The 19,496-nt window shown below is 35.8% G+C and overlaps 1 protein-coding gene across 1 annotated transcript; it reads right to left on the reverse strand.

The window, feature by feature from the left end:
- Positions 1-1,448: 1,448 nt before the first annotated feature.
- Positions 1,449-15,177, reverse strand: KLRB1 (killer cell lectin like receptor B1). The gene is made up of 6 exons (XM_004451180.4): positions 15,032-15,177; positions 11,072-11,170; positions 10,283-10,354; positions 7,537-7,691; positions 7,047-7,162; positions 1,449-4,401 (listed from the first exon to the last, which is right to left on the reverse strand). The coding sequence occupies exons 1-6, from the start codon at positions 15,114-15,116 to the stop codon at positions 4,254-4,256; spliced, it is 675 nt and encodes a 224-aa protein (XP_004451237.1). The 5' UTR covers positions 15,117-15,177; the 3' UTR covers positions 1,449-4,253.
- Positions 15,178-19,496: the final 4,319 nt, after the last annotated feature.

Genomic DNA, 19,496 nt, shown 5'->3' on the forward strand with positions numbered 1-19,496 from the left:
ATTTTAGCCATATTTCAGGTACTTATTTCTTAAAGTTGAATACTGAAAACTTTCCACGAAGCACAATGGATAATCCAAAGTAAAGTTTAATTTTACAGTGCCCAATGTTGTTTTTTGTTTGTTTGCCTCCCAAACCAAGTAGTGGAATGGTCTGGGTCACCTTCACAGGTGAAGAAAAGCTACACCTGGGAGATGCCTGTCACATGAAAAATGACCTCCATTTATCCTGCGATGAGTGCCCATTACCCATGAGGCACAGCACCAGCTGGCAAGCGCAATGTAGAGCAAGCCTTGAGAGAACACACTTGCAGCCAGGGAGAGACAACCCTGGGTCTGCTGTCTCTTAACTGATGGGGACTGAAAACAGAACATTCAAGAGATTAACCACATGCCAGTGGCTATAGCAATCTCTTCTGATAAAGACTGTGCAACTGACAGAGCTGCTGCCACGGAGGCAACCACTTGCTAATCATGAATTTAGTTTACACTCTCTCCCAGCCCTTTCAGTGGGTTATGGCAGGGTATATAGTATCCTGCATCTGTCCCTGCAATGTAATTCAGGACAACTCTAAGTCCCCCAAATCCCCCATATCACACCTCCATTTCCCTCTCCCTGCCTTCAGCAACTCCTGTGACCACTGTCTCCACATTAATGATATAATTTCTTCCACTGCTAGAGTCACAATAATTCAACAGTAGAATACCAGTAAGTCCACTCTAGTCCATATTTTGTTCCTCCATCCTGAGGACCCTGGGTTGGCGATGCCCACTCTATGTCTCAATTGAGAGGGGCCTTTGATCCCACACTGCTGGTGGATGGGACTCTTGTATATTCTCTCAGTTGGTTCCTTGGTGTGGTGGTTGGCCATCCTCACCTCCTTGTGAGCTGACCTGGGTAAGTCCAATGAGCTGGAGAGTAGATATTGCAACTCTGCTGAGGCTCAGGGCCCAGATGGCACATGGACAGCCCAGGGATTCAAGTCTCTAGGGCATACACCAACCTCAGTGCCAACCACAGGTTAAATAAAAGGGCAGAAGAGGCATGTGTAGAAAAGTCACATTTCCTAATGTTTTAAAAGGGCCCTGAAAGATTCTGTTGAGAGAGGAAGTCAAATTGGTTTCACACATGGGAGGTCAGATTTAGGTCATAGCTTTCTTGGTGAGGCACCCGTTAAGCGTTGACAAATCATTCTTTGAAAAATGGGCCTCTTGTCAAACTCCCTTTTTGAGATCAGCCATTGTATTAGGAGGCTATCCAAACCACATAAAGATATTTTACCAGGAATACTAGCATAGGCTCCAGGCAATAATCATTACCTGGGACCATATATGTCAGTAAGGAAGTGTTTGAATAGTTTCAGGCCAAACCACTGCTTTGTCACAACTGCTTTAGCAAAAAACAAGCTGAAACAAATTGATAGATAAAATTTCTTATAGAATTTGTTTATTTCTTTAGGAAGTATTTATTGTGTCATAACCATGCAGAGGTAAGCAACACTAAGAAAATTTTTACTCTCATGATGATAACCATAATAATAAGCAAAACAAATCAATGAAAAATCCATTTTCATATATTATGAAGTAAATAAACAGGGTGTTGTCAGGGAAACAAATGGGGATGGTATGCTTCTGGATAAATCTGTTGAAAGAGAGAGAGAGAGGAAGGAAAAAAAGAAAGGGAAGGAAAGAGGGAGAGAGGGAAAGGGAAAGAGAAAGAGAAAGGGAGGAGGGAAGGAAAAAAGGAGAAAAAGAAAGAAAAAAGCTAGGCTAATGCATCAACAATATATATATTTTTTTCCATCATAGGTGATTTTCTACCTTTTTAAGCAACACCATACATATTGAAGAGCTCTGTGGGATAGGTCAGTGAGGAGTTAAAACAGAAGCAAAAAGAGTTCAGATTAAAACACTTGGCATAGAAAATATATGGAAGGAAATCTATTTGTCTATCCTCAGGATCCTTTTACTGCAGGTCATTACTCTGCTAAGAATGACCTCCTCTGAGCTTACTCTATTTAAAACTGGTTTGTGACTATCTCTTTATTTCCTTCAATTGCCCAATTCAGTATTTGTCCAACTCCAGCAAAAGAAGGGCGTCAGTCCTACAAACATAAATACAACTATAATATAATGAAGAAAGAATTAAAATATGTTTTAGAAAAGTGGCAAGAAAGAGATGACAAATTGTGAGGCAAGGAGAAGCTCAAGAAAAAATCAGAAAGGAATTAGCTTTGGCTAAAGCTTTCTATATTTACAGGATTTTTCTATGTGATGAATGAAGGGGCTGGGTGATAAGAGCATGTGAGGCTTATGGGACAACATGCATTAAACCATGAAGTCACAAAAGGTCAGGGTATGTTTGGAGAAGGTAAGGGGTCAGTGGGCTTAGGTATGGACTGCACATGGCGGAAGACAACACTGGGAACAGATGGCAGACCTTGGATGACATACCAAGAGGCTCGTAAGGCATGGCTAGGAGTTGAGGTAAGTTTATTGTCTATAAACATTAACACAAATACTGTAACAAAAATTTCCCCTTAGATTTAATATTTTTTATTTGCCTAGAATGTGGTTATAAGTGCTTTCCTCATGGAATTGTACCTTCATAATATAAGTTTCATATATGACCTCAGCAGTTATCGTTTCTGACATCTTTAAGTTATCTAATACTGAGATAGCAAGTGACAGTGACAGATAACCTAACTTCTTGGGATAGTTTCACTGTAAAAGTTTCATACGATGCATGCTTTAAGGGGCACTTGACTTCATATGTAACAAGTAGAGGAGGAGTAAAGGGTCAAAGTTTGGAACGAGTTTTGGACTAACTGGGTGGACTCAGAGTGCTTTATCCTGAACGACTGCAGACAGTTGCTAAGGGCATCATTTCAAAGAGGTGGAAATGGGCACTGCCCATCATGGGAGTAGTTTCTTCATATTTCTGTTTTCCTGCTAGTGTCACTGTGGGTCTCTCCTCAAAAGCATTACACACTTCAAAATTTCACTTTTATCATGTTTTTTTCTTTTCACTTTTAAAATTGTTTAAAAAGACTTCAATTACATAAAAACAGTAACAATTTTTTTTTAAGATTTATTAATTTATTTCTCCCTGTCCCCTTGTTGTTTGCATTTTCTGTGTGCAGGTCTTCTCTTTCTAGGAGGCATCAGGTACCAAATTCTGGGACCTCCCAAGTGGGAGGGAGGCACTAATCCCCTGAGCCACATATGTTATTTTATAATGATGTCTCTGTCTAAAGGTTTGCCTAAATAATTTATTTCCTAATTGGCACAAAATAAATTATGCTTTGGATTTTTTGATGTGTTTGAACATCAAAACCTTCTAATTTATAATTAGAAAATATTATAAATCTTCATGTATGGGGAATAGAATACTGAGAAGTTGTTTTATACTTGAATTTTTAAATTCACTTTGGCATTGAATTATCTGTGTAACTAGATCAAATTTTTAAAGAAATTTTATTACTTCTCCTTATAGAGGAACTTCACATTGCCACTGAATTGTTTTCCATCCAAAATTTGACAATTTTTCTTGAAAAGTGGGCACTCAAGATATGTATTCCAGCATAAATGTTCTCTTTTTTAACTTTTAATTTCCCCAGCTGCAGAGTTCAAAACATATAGCTTGTTTTCCATTCCGAGCATGAAAATTTCAAATACATAATACTTGTAACTCATGTGTGAGCCATAAAAAGGAGATATTGAAGGAAAACAAAGAGAAAAATTAAAATGGGAAGAGCTTTGGTATGGGGAGTAGATTTAAGGTCCTTTCCCGCACTTCTTTATTTGTTGAGTTCTGATGTATAAAGAAAAAGGACTTTGGTTAAGATTCTGCCACTACCCAGTTTTGTGATGGTAGGAAAAATCATAGACTGTGAGAGCTGTGGGGATGTTAGAAATCATTTATTGCAACTTTCCTATAGTTTAGCAAAGGCATAGAGAGAATCAGTGAGGGTCACATGTGCAAGCCCTGATTAGCATCCAATCTCCTCAACTGTTAAGGTCTTCCTCCCACTAAATACCACTTTCTTAAAATGGCACATGCATTCTGTTTGCCTCTGTTTCTTCATTTATAGAATAAGTTGGTTAGACATGAACATCTTTAAAATTTGTAACGGTTTTAGAATTTCAGCATTTCTTCTTTTTGTGTCATGAAAAATACATTAGTAACAAAAGTATACAGTTAAGTACTGTGATCTGCATGTAATTAAGTAAAGAAGTTCAGATGGGATCCATAGTCAAGTGTCAGGACATACTTTATCTGTGACAGGTTTTGGTTCTTTCTGGCAGATCCATTTATTTTCTATATCACAAATGTCAGAAAAAATATTTTTGTTTGTGATGTAAACACAGTTGTTTTCCTCAGCATCACCAATAATTCGTAATCTGTGGAGCAAAGGAAAAGCCTCATTTAACATTTAGGACTTTCTCACATAATTCTTTTCATGTACCCTAGCATTTCCTAGGGCTAATAATGAGATTTAAATTATATGCATAAATAATGGTAAATAATGTGATGCTACTGAAGATAAAGCTAATACAAACCCTGGAATATATAGGTTCATCACGAAAAAGAATCTTAAGAAGAAACTTTAAAATGCTACACAAAAAAGAGGAATCTTTGGAGACAGGGAGTTGAATCTCCTGGTTCTATTACCAGCATGCCATATGCCAAGTTTCTTACCTTCACTGAGCCTCAGTTTTTTTAAAAAAAATATGTAAGGGAGCCACAGTCTAATATTTGGGGGAGGCATTGAAATGATGCTTGTGAAAGTGCAGCAAGAAAACATGTGTTCAATAAATATAATTAGTATATAGAGGGTAGTGGTGACCCAGTCTCCACAGAATTCTGATGCAGCCTGGAAAAGAGGCTCTGTGGAAGTGTTGAAGTGCTATACAGTCAGTTCTCTTCCCCTTCTCCATCCAAACTGATATCCACTGCAATATATTATTAGTTTCATACAAGCATGATTCTTGTAGTTCACTGGAGGTAGGTATAGGAATAGAATTCACACAATGGGACAGGCAATATTAGGTTCAGGTTTCAAGGATGGGGTGACTCAAGACCTATTGGTCTCAAACAGGGTTGGGGGGTGACACTGGGTGAGGGGAGTGGCACTGGGTGAGGGGGCTGGCAGTGGGTGAGGAGAGTGGCAGTGGGTGAGGGTGGTGGTACTGGATAGGGGAGGTAGGGGAGGTGACTTTGTCCTTGCTTTTCTTTTGGTTCTTTGTTCCACTACTTTGTGGAGTCCCAATCAGATATCTTCCTAGGGCCATCTCTTTAGTCAAACCACAGACTTCCCTCAGCTGGGCTAGTGCAAAAGTCTGCTAACTTGTATCTCTTCCTTTCTTCTGATTCTTAAAATTTTAACAGTAATTGTTTAAAACTAAGCTGGCCAAGTTACTATACTCCCTCTACAAAAAGGCTCTCCAAAACCACATATGTGCCTAGTTTTCTAACATTATCTCATTTAATCCCCACAAATCTGTGAAAGAATTATTATTATTAACTTATTTACCTATCTGAAAGCCAGTGCACAAAGAGTTAAAATAAAAGTAAGGCCCAACTGATGCTTTTTCTTATACAGCATGATGCCCTACAGTTTAACCTGATCACTTTTATCATCAGATTTAAATGGGATTTTCCTCTAAATTCAATCCACCCACTTTACATATATTTTTGCTAACAGATATTTGTGTCTTCCTTTCTCCCTTTTTCTCCCTTTTTTCTCCCCCTCCTTCCCCCTTCCTTCCTTTCTTCTTCCTTCCTCTCTCTCTCTTTCTTTCTCTCATATGAACCATAATAAAATAATTATTTTATGTCATGGTCCAATAAAGAAACATACACATAAACATATATATGTAATAAATTTAATATTCCAAAATTAACCTTTATTATATAAGATAAAGCAAACAATACATTAATGTCAAATAGAGTTTCATCTGCATGTAAATATAATGTAGGTGTGTTTGCCATTTTCTAAATTCATTCTAGTTCAGAATAGTAATTTTAAATAACCTTAATTTTTTCAAGTTTTGCACTTTCAAAAATATTTTAGAATGTGGCCAAAGCAAAAATTTGTTAATCAAGCCAGCATTGCTTTTGGTGCTTAATATTTTCAAATAATTAATAAATTATAACCATATACCATGTAAACTTGAACATGCTGCTATGCTATTCCTCCCATCATTCTTTTTTTACTGATAATAAAAAGTCATTTTAAATGCAATTTGTACAAGTTTGATTAAACGTTGCACTCATTCATAGATTCATAAAATGTCACATAAAGCCCCTCTTCTAAAAAACACATTGGCAGATCTTTACAGAAACTTGGTTGATTATCTACACATTTGCCTATGAATTCTGTTAATGTATGTAATTTAATTGTGTAACATCGACCCTCCTGTTATGCTGCTGATTATTTTGACCATCTTACACAAAGAACTAAAATGGGATACCAGAGAGAAAATAGAATATAGAAAATGTGACATGTATGTATATATCATATCCCCCCCAAATAATTGTCACATTCACACCACCAGTTATAATCAACCATAGCAGTTGTCACAACATGTGTACTTCCTCAGATGTCTGAATTACATGTTCTGATATTTACTACTGTTTCCCTTTATATTTGTTGTGTTAATTCTGGTTGTGGTCCCTCTAAATTGGTTTCATGATTCACGAGGTACATTGCTCTATAGATTGTAAAACATTACTGCACAAATTCTGTGTGTCAATAGTCCCAGTTAGAGATTTTTAACTTTTCGTGCCTGTCCCAAAGAAGTTAGCCTATTCCTTTTCTCCTAAAACTCCATTGCATACATTCTTTATGAAGGAATTCTGTCTTTTCATATGTGGAATGTTTTTAACCAATGGGATTCATCCATTTCCTTGGCCTATTTTGAAACTCTTGAGAATTTCTAAGTTAAATAAAAGCTATGAACTTAAACTTTAAGAAAAATATTAATATCTTCCAATGTAAACCTGATAAGACTTGAATATTAAAATTAGGTAATCTAATACTCACATATCAGAATCGAAAAATGAGCCATTTATCCACTTCCAGTTCCTCTCCGATAATGAAAAATTCAATCCAATCCAAAATAAAAGTCCTCCAGTATTTATTAGACGCTGTATGTGTCTCTACAAATGGAACAGAAGACATGACTGAATACTGAATCTGTTTGTTTGTTCATTTTCTGCATTCTTTTACTCATTCCCTAAACATACTTTCAAGCGTGACCTTTTTATAAAACCTTTCCTGATTTCCCATCATAGGTAATCATTTGTTCTTAGAGATATGTATCTAGATTTATATATTTCTATCATTGTATTTATAACATTAGATTTAATTATTTGTTTCCATTTCTGTTTTGGAATCAGACCATGTGAACTTCTTGAAGTCAAGGCTTTATTTCTATTTGCATAGAACCATTCACTTAAAGCCCAAGCTTTGATTTGACATGGTTAAAGAGATGTCAAATTTCATTAAGATTTATTTATATGTCATCATTTACCAGTTCTTTCTGATCTTGAATAAGCAGCAAGCTGGATTTCTTTGTGTGACAGTCTGATGAGCTGTTACTCCAGGACTTGAAAGTGTCAGAAAAAAACAAGCATTTTTCTTGGAGTGGATGCCAATCTACTGGGCACTCTAATGGACGTGGTCTTTCTTAAGTAAGAAAGAGAAACAAGAATTACATAAGTATTATATTTTTAACCTGTCCTACTACCACAAGTCACACACAGGTCGTTATCTGTGCTTTATTGTCAGTGATTATCACTGTGAAAACAATTAATGAATTCATTATAATTTTGAGATTTTGGAGACCTACTGTTGATTCTGGTATCAGGCGCTGGATATTATTGATCAGTTATAATAAGCATCAATGGATTCATAAACTATTAGAATCAATAAACGTCATCAATACAATGTAAACAGCTAGATTTACATGTAAGATACCATGAAAAATAAAATAAAAACTTGTTCAAATCTACACCATCATGTGATGGTAGAGTTAAGACTCTTGCATAATTTTTTGAATCCATCACAAGTGCTTATTTCACTACACTGACAATATAAAATACCTCTAACAAATTCCTGCTTTAAGGAAGATTAAAAAATAAAAGTAAATAATTATTTCACTAAATTAATGAGGAATACAATAGAGAAAAAGTTAGAGGAAAATTTCTAATAGCTGAATAACATATTTGCTTATTTAATGTAATCAATTGGAAACCATTTTCCAGAAGAATTTTTACAGGTTTCTTAACATTTCTGTTCTGTAAGGATTATCATAGATTATATTCTGTAGTAATCACTCATTAATAGTTGCCTTTATTAAAATACTCTACTTGCTGGAAAGAGATTAATGTGGCTACATGTCCAGGAAATATAATTAACAAAATTATTCTGCATTTTTAGTTCTATGAATTCATTTTAGAACAAAATTAACTGTTTGCCATGTTTAGTAAAATCATCAATCTATTTAAATGTATATTTTTCTTTTAAACTTTATATATAGTTATTAATTATTGAATATCCTAGCAGCAGCTTTTCATGAGGCAGTCAACCCTGGTGGCTAAGATCATAGACTCTGGAATCAAACCACCTATGTACAATTCTCAGCATCATCAAGTATATACTAGTTGTATATACTTGAGTTACTTAACTTTTCTGTGCCTCAGGTTTCTCAACAAAGTCAGATGACAATAATAGTATCTTTTTTTAAAATATATTTTTTATTTTTCAAAAGATACAAATATTACATAAAAATATAAGGGATTTCCATATGCCCCACTCCCATACCTCTCACATTTTTCCACATTAACAACTTCCTTCATTAGTTTGGTACATATATTGCATCAGAGCATTGCTACTAAGAATGGATTATATTTTACATTGTAGTTTACATTTTCTCCCATTCAGTTCTTAGGTTATGGCAAGATATATAGTGGCTTGTGTCTACCATTGCAATGTCATTCAGGACAATTCCAAGTCCTGAAAATTCCCCCATATTAACCTGTTTTCCCTCTCCCTGTCCTTAGTACTTCCAGTGGCCACTGCCTCCACATCAATGATATAATTTCTTCCATTGATAGAATCATGATAAGTTTATAGTAGAATACTAGTAAGTCTACTCTAGGCCATATTTTATTCCTCACTCCTGAGGATTCTGGGATGTGATGCCCACCCCACCTCTAACTGAGAGGTGTTTCAATTCCATATGGCCAATGGATGGGACTCTTGCTTGCAGAGTTCCTTGGTGTGGTGGTTGTCCATCCTCACATCCTTTTTAGTTGTCCTGGGTGAGTCCAATGAATTGGAGAGTAGGTGTTGGAACTCCACTGAGGCTCAGGACCCAGCTGACACATGGAAAGCCCAAAGATTTAAGTCCTTTAGACTTATACCTACCAATTCCAGCACCAACTATAGGTTCAAATAGGAGGGATAGAAGAGCAATGCATAGGGAAACCACAACTGTGTCCAACTCTGTCACATGTGGGAGCACAAACTCCAAAGTATGGGGCCCACTAGCATGGCACCAAACTCCTGAGCTTTTTGCCCTGACCATAGGACCTCGGTGTCTCCACAGCCAAAAGAATCCCCACTATTTAGGGTAGTATCTACTCTGGCTGTCCATGTTTATGCTGAGATGAGCATAAACATTACCTCTGGAGTGATCTCCCAACTCATTTTGAAGTCTCTTAGCCATATAAAATCATTTGTCTTTACATTTTTCCCTTTTGGTCAAGGTTTCTTTCCAGTTGCATTGCTAGTTGGTGCTTGGTAGTAATCCCTCAGTGCCAGGGAAGCTCATCCCCAGGAGTCATGTCCTATGCTGGGAGGAAGGTAATGTATTTATATGCTGAGTTCAGTTTAGAGAGAGGTCACATTTGAGCAACAAGAAGGCTCTCAGGAGGTAACTCTTAGGCATTCCATAATACTAGACTAAGTTACAATTCCAAGAGTAAAGGTTCATAAGCACTGTCATCAAAATCACGGGCCCATCAATGGACCATCCTACTTCACTAGTCCCTGCCTTTAAAATTGGGGGATTCTTGCTGTTCCATTAGAGAAGATGGCAGAACTCCCCAGGATGGGAATCAATATTCTTTCAGTTATTGTGTGAATCTCCACCCACTGTGACAATAGTATCTTAACATATGTGATTGGTGATTGTTATGACTCTAAATAAGATAATGCATGATATCTATTAAATGCTTTCTTTTATGCTTAGGAAATTTAAATCACAAAATTACCTATTGTTTCATTCTTGTACACTTCAGCTTCCATATTGCTTTTATCCATGGGTTTTTGTCTTAAAAATATCACTAAATAAAGAAAAACAAAAGATTAGATACAGAAATGAATGACAGAATAGAGATGCTGTATTTATCACTTCTTTACTTTTCTTCCCAAATCAGGAAGAAAGATCTATAATAATAAAACTGTAGTTTTATCAACAATAAATCTAATTCTAATAATCCCAACAGGAAACTAAGCAATCTCAACAAGCTTGAGTATGGACACAAGACTAAAGGCAATAGCAATTTGGTGAAAAAAAAGTCTAGTTGGGAGGCATCATAATAGACAAATAAGAACAAAGTGGTTACTTGTGGACTCACATAGACATTGTAAACTTGTGAGCATGATTTAAACTCTTAAATTGCTGACGGTCTTGACAACTTTTTCATCCTCAGAGTGAGTATAAATATGCTTGTCTCAAGGCAAATATTGCCTAGCACACTCTGATTTAGGTGGTATGTAATAAACTGCAAAATTATTGGTCATTTTTTTTCTTTGTTATCTTTTTATCTTTATCACTGAATTGTTGTTCTTGGAGCACTTGTGAAATACCCAGGCTGACTCTAGGAACCTTTAGGAAGAGACAGATGAAAAGCTGAAGTTTTCAGAGTGGCTATGGGCTAGTATTATTACCAGTATAGTTTTTGTTTTTACTCTTTTTATTTTATGGGTCTTTCACTCAAACTATTTTAATAAGATGATTTTTGTGATGACTGTTCTGAGGCAGATATTGCATCATTTACCTGAAACACTCAACCCTATCACAGTCAAGGCAAGGAGGAGAATCCCAGCACAGCCAAGTTTCAGAGCACATTGATGCCAAAGTGGACCCAGGCAGACATCTGAGAAATTAAGGGAATATACATAGTTAACTCAGCTGAGTAATCTGGAAGAAAATTCAGAAGTGGATTGGACAGCATATGGACAATTATGATCAGGTCAAGGGCTGGAGGAAGAAAAGAACATTTGCCAGCCTTGTTAAAGTAGAGTTGCACAAAACGGATTTGCAGTAAGTTCCAACTGAGAGTTTCCTCACTGATAAAATAAGAATATTTGTCATGTCTTTTGAAAAGGATTGGTATGAAAATCAAATGAGATAGATATGTAAACACTTTGAAAATTGCCATGTACCATAGAAAAATGAAAGGCATGCCCTTTTGGTGAAAATTAGTCAAAGCATTTTGTCTACAATGCAGGCCCTTAATTCATTCACTTTATATATATATATATATGTATATATTAGAGAAATTGTAGTTTGATAGAAAAATCATGCAGAAAGTACAAAGTTCCTATATACCCTCCCCCCAACACACACACACACACACACACACACACACACACACACACAGAGAGTTTTCCTTATTTTTAACACTTTGCATTTGTCTGATACTTTTGTTATAGTGGATGAAACAATATTACAATCATACTGTTAACCATAGTTTACAATAGGGTTCACTGTTTGTGTTGTATAGTTCTATAGGTTTTTAAATATTTTTATTCTGGTAAGATATAGAATAACCTAAAATTTCCTGTTCAAACTCTTTTAAAAAAAATTGAAGAGGAGGGAACATGTTCTAACTCATTCTATGAGACTGATATCACCCAATATCAATACAAGGACCAGATAAGTATACCATAAGGAAAGAAAATTACAGACCAATATCCCTTATGAATGTAGATGCAAAAATCTTCAACAAAATACTGGCAAACCAAAATCCAACAGCACATTAGAAGAATTATATACATGATCAAGTGAGATTTATCCCAGTTATACAGTGGGGGTTAACATTTTAAAAATTACATTAATAAACTGAAAGGGAAAAAAAAAACCACATCTCAATTGATGCAGAAAAAAAGCATTTGACAAAATTTTAGAATTCCTGATGAGAATCAGTGTTGCAAGAGTGTGTATACCTAGCGAATGATCCTAAGATCAGCTCTAGGATGTCTTTCCAGTTGTGTATATGGACATTATTTTACTTTTTGTAACATCTCTTCTTCCTCCTTCCCTCCTGTGAAAATTCATCTTTATTTGCAAGTGGAGAAAGTTCCATATAGTCACTATTTTATATTTATTATTGAAATATAGCTGTGGTTAAGAGCAGAGGCTTTCAATTCCAGCAGCTTTGAGTTTGAACATGTTACTCATAGTTTTGTGACTGTGGACAACAAATTCAACTTTCATAAATTACAAACTTTCTCACCTGTGAAAGGTAGACTAGGACCTACTTCCTAAGTTTCTTTCTAAAAGATTTTATTAAGTAAGCTATAGATGAAAGGCATTATGGGGTGGTGTTTTAAAATATTCATTCATGCTAAAACTAATGGAGTTTACTGGAGGATCATGTGCCCAGGAGAAAAGCTCTTTTCTGCTGGGTGTTTCTCAGCTTATCAGAATTAATGGAGTTACAGTAGATAGTGGAAGAGACCAGGGAAATTTCAGTTACTTGGCAATATTCATTTAGGGTTAATTTTTGTTTGGGTAGAAATAGTGTGTTAAACAAGCAGACCTGAATCTATAAAATGATCTACATATAATCTGGCTCTGCATCGCTCCGCTGACGTCACTTCCTTCTGCTCTCTATTCACATACTCTGCCATGTTGCGCTAACCTACAAGCTTCTCCTAATCTTGACGGCTATGTTCCTATTTCAGGGCATTTGCACTTGCTGGCCCAGCTTTCTAGAAGTCTCTCATTCAGGTCTTGGCTCAAATGGCATCTTCTTAGTGAGGCCTTCACGATTATCCTATTTGATGTGGTAAACTCCCTCCCCAAAAGCTAAATTCCAATTCCCTTCTTTATTTTTCTCAATAGCACTTAACACTATCTAATCTTTTAAGTAAAATTATTTATTTTATTGATGGACTTTCTCCATGGTAGTATAACATAAACTCTATGGGGGAAAATATTTTTCTCTGTTTTGTTCACTACTGAATTCTTGGCACCTAGAGCATATTTGGCACATGTAGGTACGTTTTGTTGAATTAATGAATAAATTCTATAGGTGTTTTGCAAGCACTTTCTTCATTTATCTAAGAGATAAAACACTTGCACATCTGACCAAAATAAAATTAGGTCACTGCTCAAATCTCTGTCTGGTTTATTGACTGCTCTATCCAGTAACCACAGCCTTGACGTTTTTGGTGTGGTTGCACAATAATTGCAATACCAGACCAATGTTCTGCAATCTTACATTTTTGCTCTGACTTTATCCTATTTATTTTTTCAAATATACACCCAGATGATACTCTGTAGGTAATGGTTATAATCATAGTACATTAACTTTCTTGACCATTGATTGCCACCACAGATAATAGCTTTGGATGAGTCTCATTGTATCTATATTCATTTCCTTTTTTTTTAAGTTTTTATTTTTTTGTCTTTATTTATTTTTTTACTATTACATTAAAAAAATATTAGGTCCCTATATACCCCCCCATCCCCTTGACCCCACTCCTCCCCCCACAGCAACAATCTCCTCCATCATCATGAGACATTCATTGGATTTGGTGAATACATCTCAGAGCACCGCTGCACTTCATGCTCAGTGATCCACATCATAGCCCACACTCTCCCATGTGTATTCATTTTCTGACAACCTCTTTCAACCCACCCACCCTATTTGCTAGAACTGAATGGGGTAAAAATGTCTTGCTCTTTTCTATCAAAAATAACTGAGGCCCAAACAAGTCCTCCTTGTATAATCAAACTCCTCCACTCTTCCTTGACCTCCATAGGATGTTAATAATGAAACTTATTTGATAATCCTCAGACTTTTCTTCCTGATTTAGAATTTTGCTAATCTAATAATTTCAGGCATACCAAACAGTCCTAAAAATGTGAAACCCACATACTTGGTACAGTACGTAATGAATATCAGATCAGATAACAACTGCAATATTATTGATATTTGGTTAGATTTCAGAAGATAATACTATATTATGAAAATTTTATACATATTTTCAGCCTCAGTCTCTGGTCTCTTTTCGTCCACCCCAGATTATTGCACCCATTACCTATTATCTTACATTAGCATCACTAGAATACTAACTCAGTGTGACACACAGAAAAATGCTGATTCCAACAAATATCCAGTAAGTTCATTCCTGATATGCTCCAGTGTCTTGTGACTTAACTCCTAAACTGTGATGCTTTCAAGTTACAAACTACCAGGTTGTAACTTTGTAATTATATCTAAGTCTTTGACAGTGAATATTATTTTCCCCAAGCACTCTGCCAATGCCCTTTTGGGAGTGTTAATCATTAAGTGTGTGCTTTATATTATGAAAGGAATGCTATGGATGTAAATGTATCAGGACCTAATCAGAGTGTTAATATTTTCTGGAGGGATTTGGTATCAGGTAGGCTGCTATTAGAGCAAGGCAGCAATGTATTCCTTAAAATGTTCTTTTCATACATGTAAAATATTGTTTCTAAATTTGGAGGCTTTTAACTAAGGCTCATTTAAAGAGAGTGTCATTATTTTTTACATGGACCGTATTGATACAAAAAGAAATTGAATAAGGTATGTGTTTTTCTCCACAGTCGTAATTACCTAGAGACAAGTTATGCTATACCTATTTAACACTAAAATACAACTACTGCTCACCTTCAAAGCAAAGATTTAAAGCCATAAGATTACAAGGAAAATATAGCACTGGAAGATATAGAAATACTGTAAGAAAAATTAAAAACCACTTACTCTGAGGAAGCAATGGGGGTGGTGAACTTCCAAGAGCACACTCCCTAGGTAAGTGTAATTCAGCATATGTTACTTGCATGTCCATTGCACACAGGAAAGTGTGGCACTAAACTAGGTATGAAGACAAAGTCCAAGTTCTGAGTGGCAAGATCAGCAAACGGAAGTATCAACTCTGAGATGTTCTGCTGTCTCTATTGTCCTCACCCACCCACACTTCTACTTATGGTTTTTCTCCATAAATTTGTCAGGTAGTCCACTTCCTGGGCATCCATTCTATTTTGACATCTAGTATCTACTTTGCTTAGTTAATTGGTCTGTTTCCTGACAAAATTCTGGGAAAGGTTAGTTTGCTGTTCTTCCTCTAACCGTCTCTTCTTGAGAGTCTTTCTGGGGCCAGAACCAGGGTCAGGCAAATGAGGCACTCACCGTGGATGAAAAATTTAAGTTTACGGGTGAGGGCACTCAAGAAAACTCAGTAATCAAGACAAATAATATTTAATACAATGTTGTAAAGATACAAAATCAGTGCAAAAACAAAAAAACCCTCCACGATGCCATTCAAAAACTTTGAAATCTTCTTGAACTATCTGTTTTCCAAAGAATTGTGAAATGTGGAAAACGAAGTTGCAAATATGGAAAAGGTTTCTGAAAAAAACAACAGAAAAAACAAAGTGCTAAAGAACAGTAGACTATTTTTAGCTTAGTTCTCAAGGAACTTGCAGATATAATAGTCTCCATATAAGTAAAAGAAATTGGAATCATCAAGAATTATGGAGGGAAGCAGACTTGGCCCAGTGGTTAGGGCGTCCATCTACCACATGGGAGGTCCGCAGTTCAAACCCTGGGCCTCCTTGACCCGTGTGGAGCTGGCCCACATGCAGTGCTGATGCGTGCAAGGAGTGCCGTGCCACGCAGGGGTGTCCCCCGCGTAGGGGAGCCCTACACACAAGGAGTGTACTCTGTAAGGAGAGCCGCCCAGCATGAAAGAAAGTGCAGCCTGCCCAGGAATGGCGCTGCACACATGGAGAGCTGGCACAACAAGATGATGCGACAAAAAGAAACACAGATTCCAGTGCCGCTGACAACAACAGAAGTGGACAAGGAGGAACAGGCAGCAAATAGACAAAAAGAACAGACAAATGGGGGAGGGGGAGGGGAGAGAAATAAATAAATAACTAAATCTTTAAAAAAAAAAAAAAAAAGAATTATGGAAAGTGGAGGACTTGGGTCTGAAATTTCCAGAATCTTTCAAGGGTTTTCAGGCACAGTCGCTTGGAGTGGAATGGAGTTTAGGTGACACAAATTCTGACTTTCTCACATTAGAAATGAGAAGGAGAAACCTAGGCATTTAGCTTCCTATATATAGTGGCAGAATTGTACCAGATGCTCTAAATTGCTTAACAGTGTTAATTGAACCCCAGAAGACAGGAGATGCCTGCTCATAGCAGAAATTTTTTGTTCTATATGTCTTGGGGACATACACTTATTCCCTAAAAATCACTGATAATTATGAAGTGAAATGTAGGGTATGTGTGGGAGTTACATACTAAAAATAATTTGTTTGAGGTAAGGGTGTTCTCTTCAACCGAAACTTGCAAAAGCCTATGAGCTGCAAAAGTATAAGCTGGCTAGAAATATCAAACAAAGATGAATTATTGATAGTACCCCAACTAATAGACCTATTTAAATTTTCTCTTTTGGTATCACCTTAATACTTTCTATTCAACATTTATGTTTTAGCATTATATCCAGGAATGAATTATTTACATTCAGTAGAATAAATTTTAGCCTTCTGTAAAATTTATTAAAAAATACATACGTGAGAGAATATGATGCCACAAACAAAATAGGACCATTACCCAGAATAAGACTTTTTTCTTACTTGTTTATTTCTTGTAGTGTAAAGATTTTAAACACATTAACACAGCCCTAATTTCCAGATACAGAAGACCATTTTATGTACTATACATATAAAATTGGAATTTGACATGTAAAATAGTAGGCACCCATTTTTACACATAATTATATTTACTCTGAACAGTTTAATTGCCTCTATAATTGTTCATTTACAAATGAGATTTTTGTGGTCCATCTACAAAATTATTTGTCAATTTATGGCAATATTTGACACTCTATTTTGTTCCTGCTAATATTATATTTGTTCCAAAGCTAGAAATAAATGCATTTGTTATACATTTGAGAGTCTTAAGCTGCTTGAGGCAGTGATGAGAATATTTCTTAAATTACTGAGTGCTTTCTAATTTTACTAACTGAAATATTTTCCTGCCCTCAAGCTCCTTTCCAGATCATCAAATGCTAGCAACATTTTTTCCTTGGGCTCAGTAGTATATCAATTTAACAAAGGATTAATAAATAATCTTTTAATAGTGTTTTTGAGATGAGTCTAGGCCAAGGAAAAATATTTTACTAATCTTTTTCTGCCTTTGTAAAATTTCCAGGGGTCCTAGAGAACATACACGTGGGAGTCAAGACATTTGATTCAGTCATCAAGCCATTTTGAATGAAGTTTTAAAATGTCAAGACCTTCACCTACTGGTCACTTCCACTACTTTTCACATTCTATGGGTGAAGAGTAACATGTTTTTGACAACAGATGGTGTCCTAAGACTTAATTAGGATTTGGAATTAAATAAGAAAATGTTTGTGGCTAGTAACCAAACAATTAATTGTGAAAGCTTGAGGATGTGAAGAAAGATGAACCAACTAAACATTTCAATTTCTGGGAGAAGCAGCATGCTATTGTAAGAAAAACCTCTCTGGAGAGTGATGAGGAAGTAAATGTCTAGTATTGAACATTTTGCAGCTTTGACTATGTTGTACAAAGCCAAATATTACCATTACTATATTATTTCTACCACTATTATTACTAGAATTAGCTGTACTTTAAGAACCTTGCCCAGAGACACAGGGATGACACTAACTTCTTTAGTCTCAGGTGTTAATTTTTTTCCCAACTGAAAAATAGGCAAAGCAAATCTTATCTTTAGAGCTGCTGGAAGAATTAGAATTAATAAATAAAAAGACTTTGGCATTAGTAGGAAATCAAACATTGAGTCATATTGTGTGCCATTAGGTTGATATTAAGACACGGATAATTCTCAAATTGGAAAGTACTGAATTTAGCCTAAATCTAATTTGAAGAGGGGCAGTTAATAAGATTTTTTTTTTTTTACATAGTCTCATAACTTTCTGAAATTCAAGCAGCTAACCTAGCATTTAAGGCTACTTCTGATTCTAACAGAGTTTCCTAAAGATTATCAAAAGAGACCATGTATACATACTTGACTCTCTCTTTGTATTTGTTGAATAGAATTGATTGACTCCATGTCAACAACAAAAAATGCTGAAGACTCTTAATATATGTTTTAAAATGAACATAGAAAATCTGTAAAGTTGCAGCAAATCTCCTGGAGAAGAGGACATGATTTGGAGAAGAAATTATTTGTTGTATCCTTGTTATGTTCAGGCAGGCAACTAAGCATTTTATAGACATCAATTAATTTATAGTAGATCTATTGAGGAGCTTCAATGCTAATATGTCAGTATAAAATTGTTTTTATTTTTTCAAAGAAAAAGATATTGATAGATCATTTTGCCTGCTGAAGAATATGAAGAATACCAACCAGCTTGACAATTGTCTTCTGTTAAAAAAGACCCTTATTAAACAATCATTATTTTATTCTATAAAATAAAACCCTCCTAGAAATTCACACCTAGAGAACTTTTCTATGATATTGATGGATTCACTTGGTCATCTAATGACCTAAATTTACAGCAAGCATATCAGAATTCAGGAATAGCTTGTCAATATAAAAGATAAGAGATTAAATAGATAAATAGAGAGAAATAGATAGAGAGATTATAGATAGAAGATAGAATTTCATCAAAAGGTCCTACTTAAAATGGGTTCATACCCTTAGGAATAGATTAAATTTAAAGACATGTTTTTCTGGGGTACATACAGTTTCAAACCACTACAATCCACCCTCTGGACCCCCAAAAGACATGTTATTTTCTACATGAAAATACATTCATTCCATCACAATGTCCCCAAAGTCTTAAGTTATTTCAGAAACAGTGCTTGGTACAAAGTCTAATCAAAATTGATGATGGGTGAGGTCTGTCCTGGGGCACAATTACTCTCTGTCTTTGGACCTGTGAAACCTAGAGAACAAGTTATCTGCTTCCAATACACAATGAAGGGACAGGCAGAAGATAAACAGTCCCATTCTCATAGGGAGAAATTGGAAGGAAACAGGGTCACAGGTCCCAAAGAATGCTGATATGCAGTGTGGCATACTCCATTAGGTTTCAAAGTCCGAGGGTCATCTTTGGAACAATGTTTTGTCCTCTGGGTCTAATGAAGCAGCATCCCCACCCCTTCCAAGTGCTTACCCAGTAGCCATGCTCTCAAACATAGCTGCAATTTACCTTTTCTGTCCCT

This window comes from Dasypus novemcinctus, chromosome 20 (genome assembly GCF_030445035.2).
Source record: "Dasypus novemcinctus isolate mDasNov1 chromosome 20, mDasNov1.1.hap2, whole genome shotgun sequence".
Lineage (NCBI taxonomy): Eukaryota > Metazoa > Chordata > Mammalia > Cingulata > Dasypodidae > Dasypus > Dasypus novemcinctus.

Bases quoted from the DNA above. Each gene is read 5' to 3' on its own strand.
- KLRB1 (XM_004451180.4), bottom strand. From the start codon at position 15,116: ATGGACATGCAAGTAACATATGCTGAATTACACTTACCTAGGGAGTGT. The intron at 11,171-15,031 runs GTAAGTGGTTTT...TTAATTTCTCAG, and splicing joins ACCCCCATTGCTTCCTCAGA to ATGTCTGCCTGGGTCCACTT. The intron at 7,163-7,536 runs GTAAATGATGAC...TTCCATTTGTAG, and splicing joins TTCAAGATCAGAAAGAACTG to AGACACATACAGCGTCTAAT.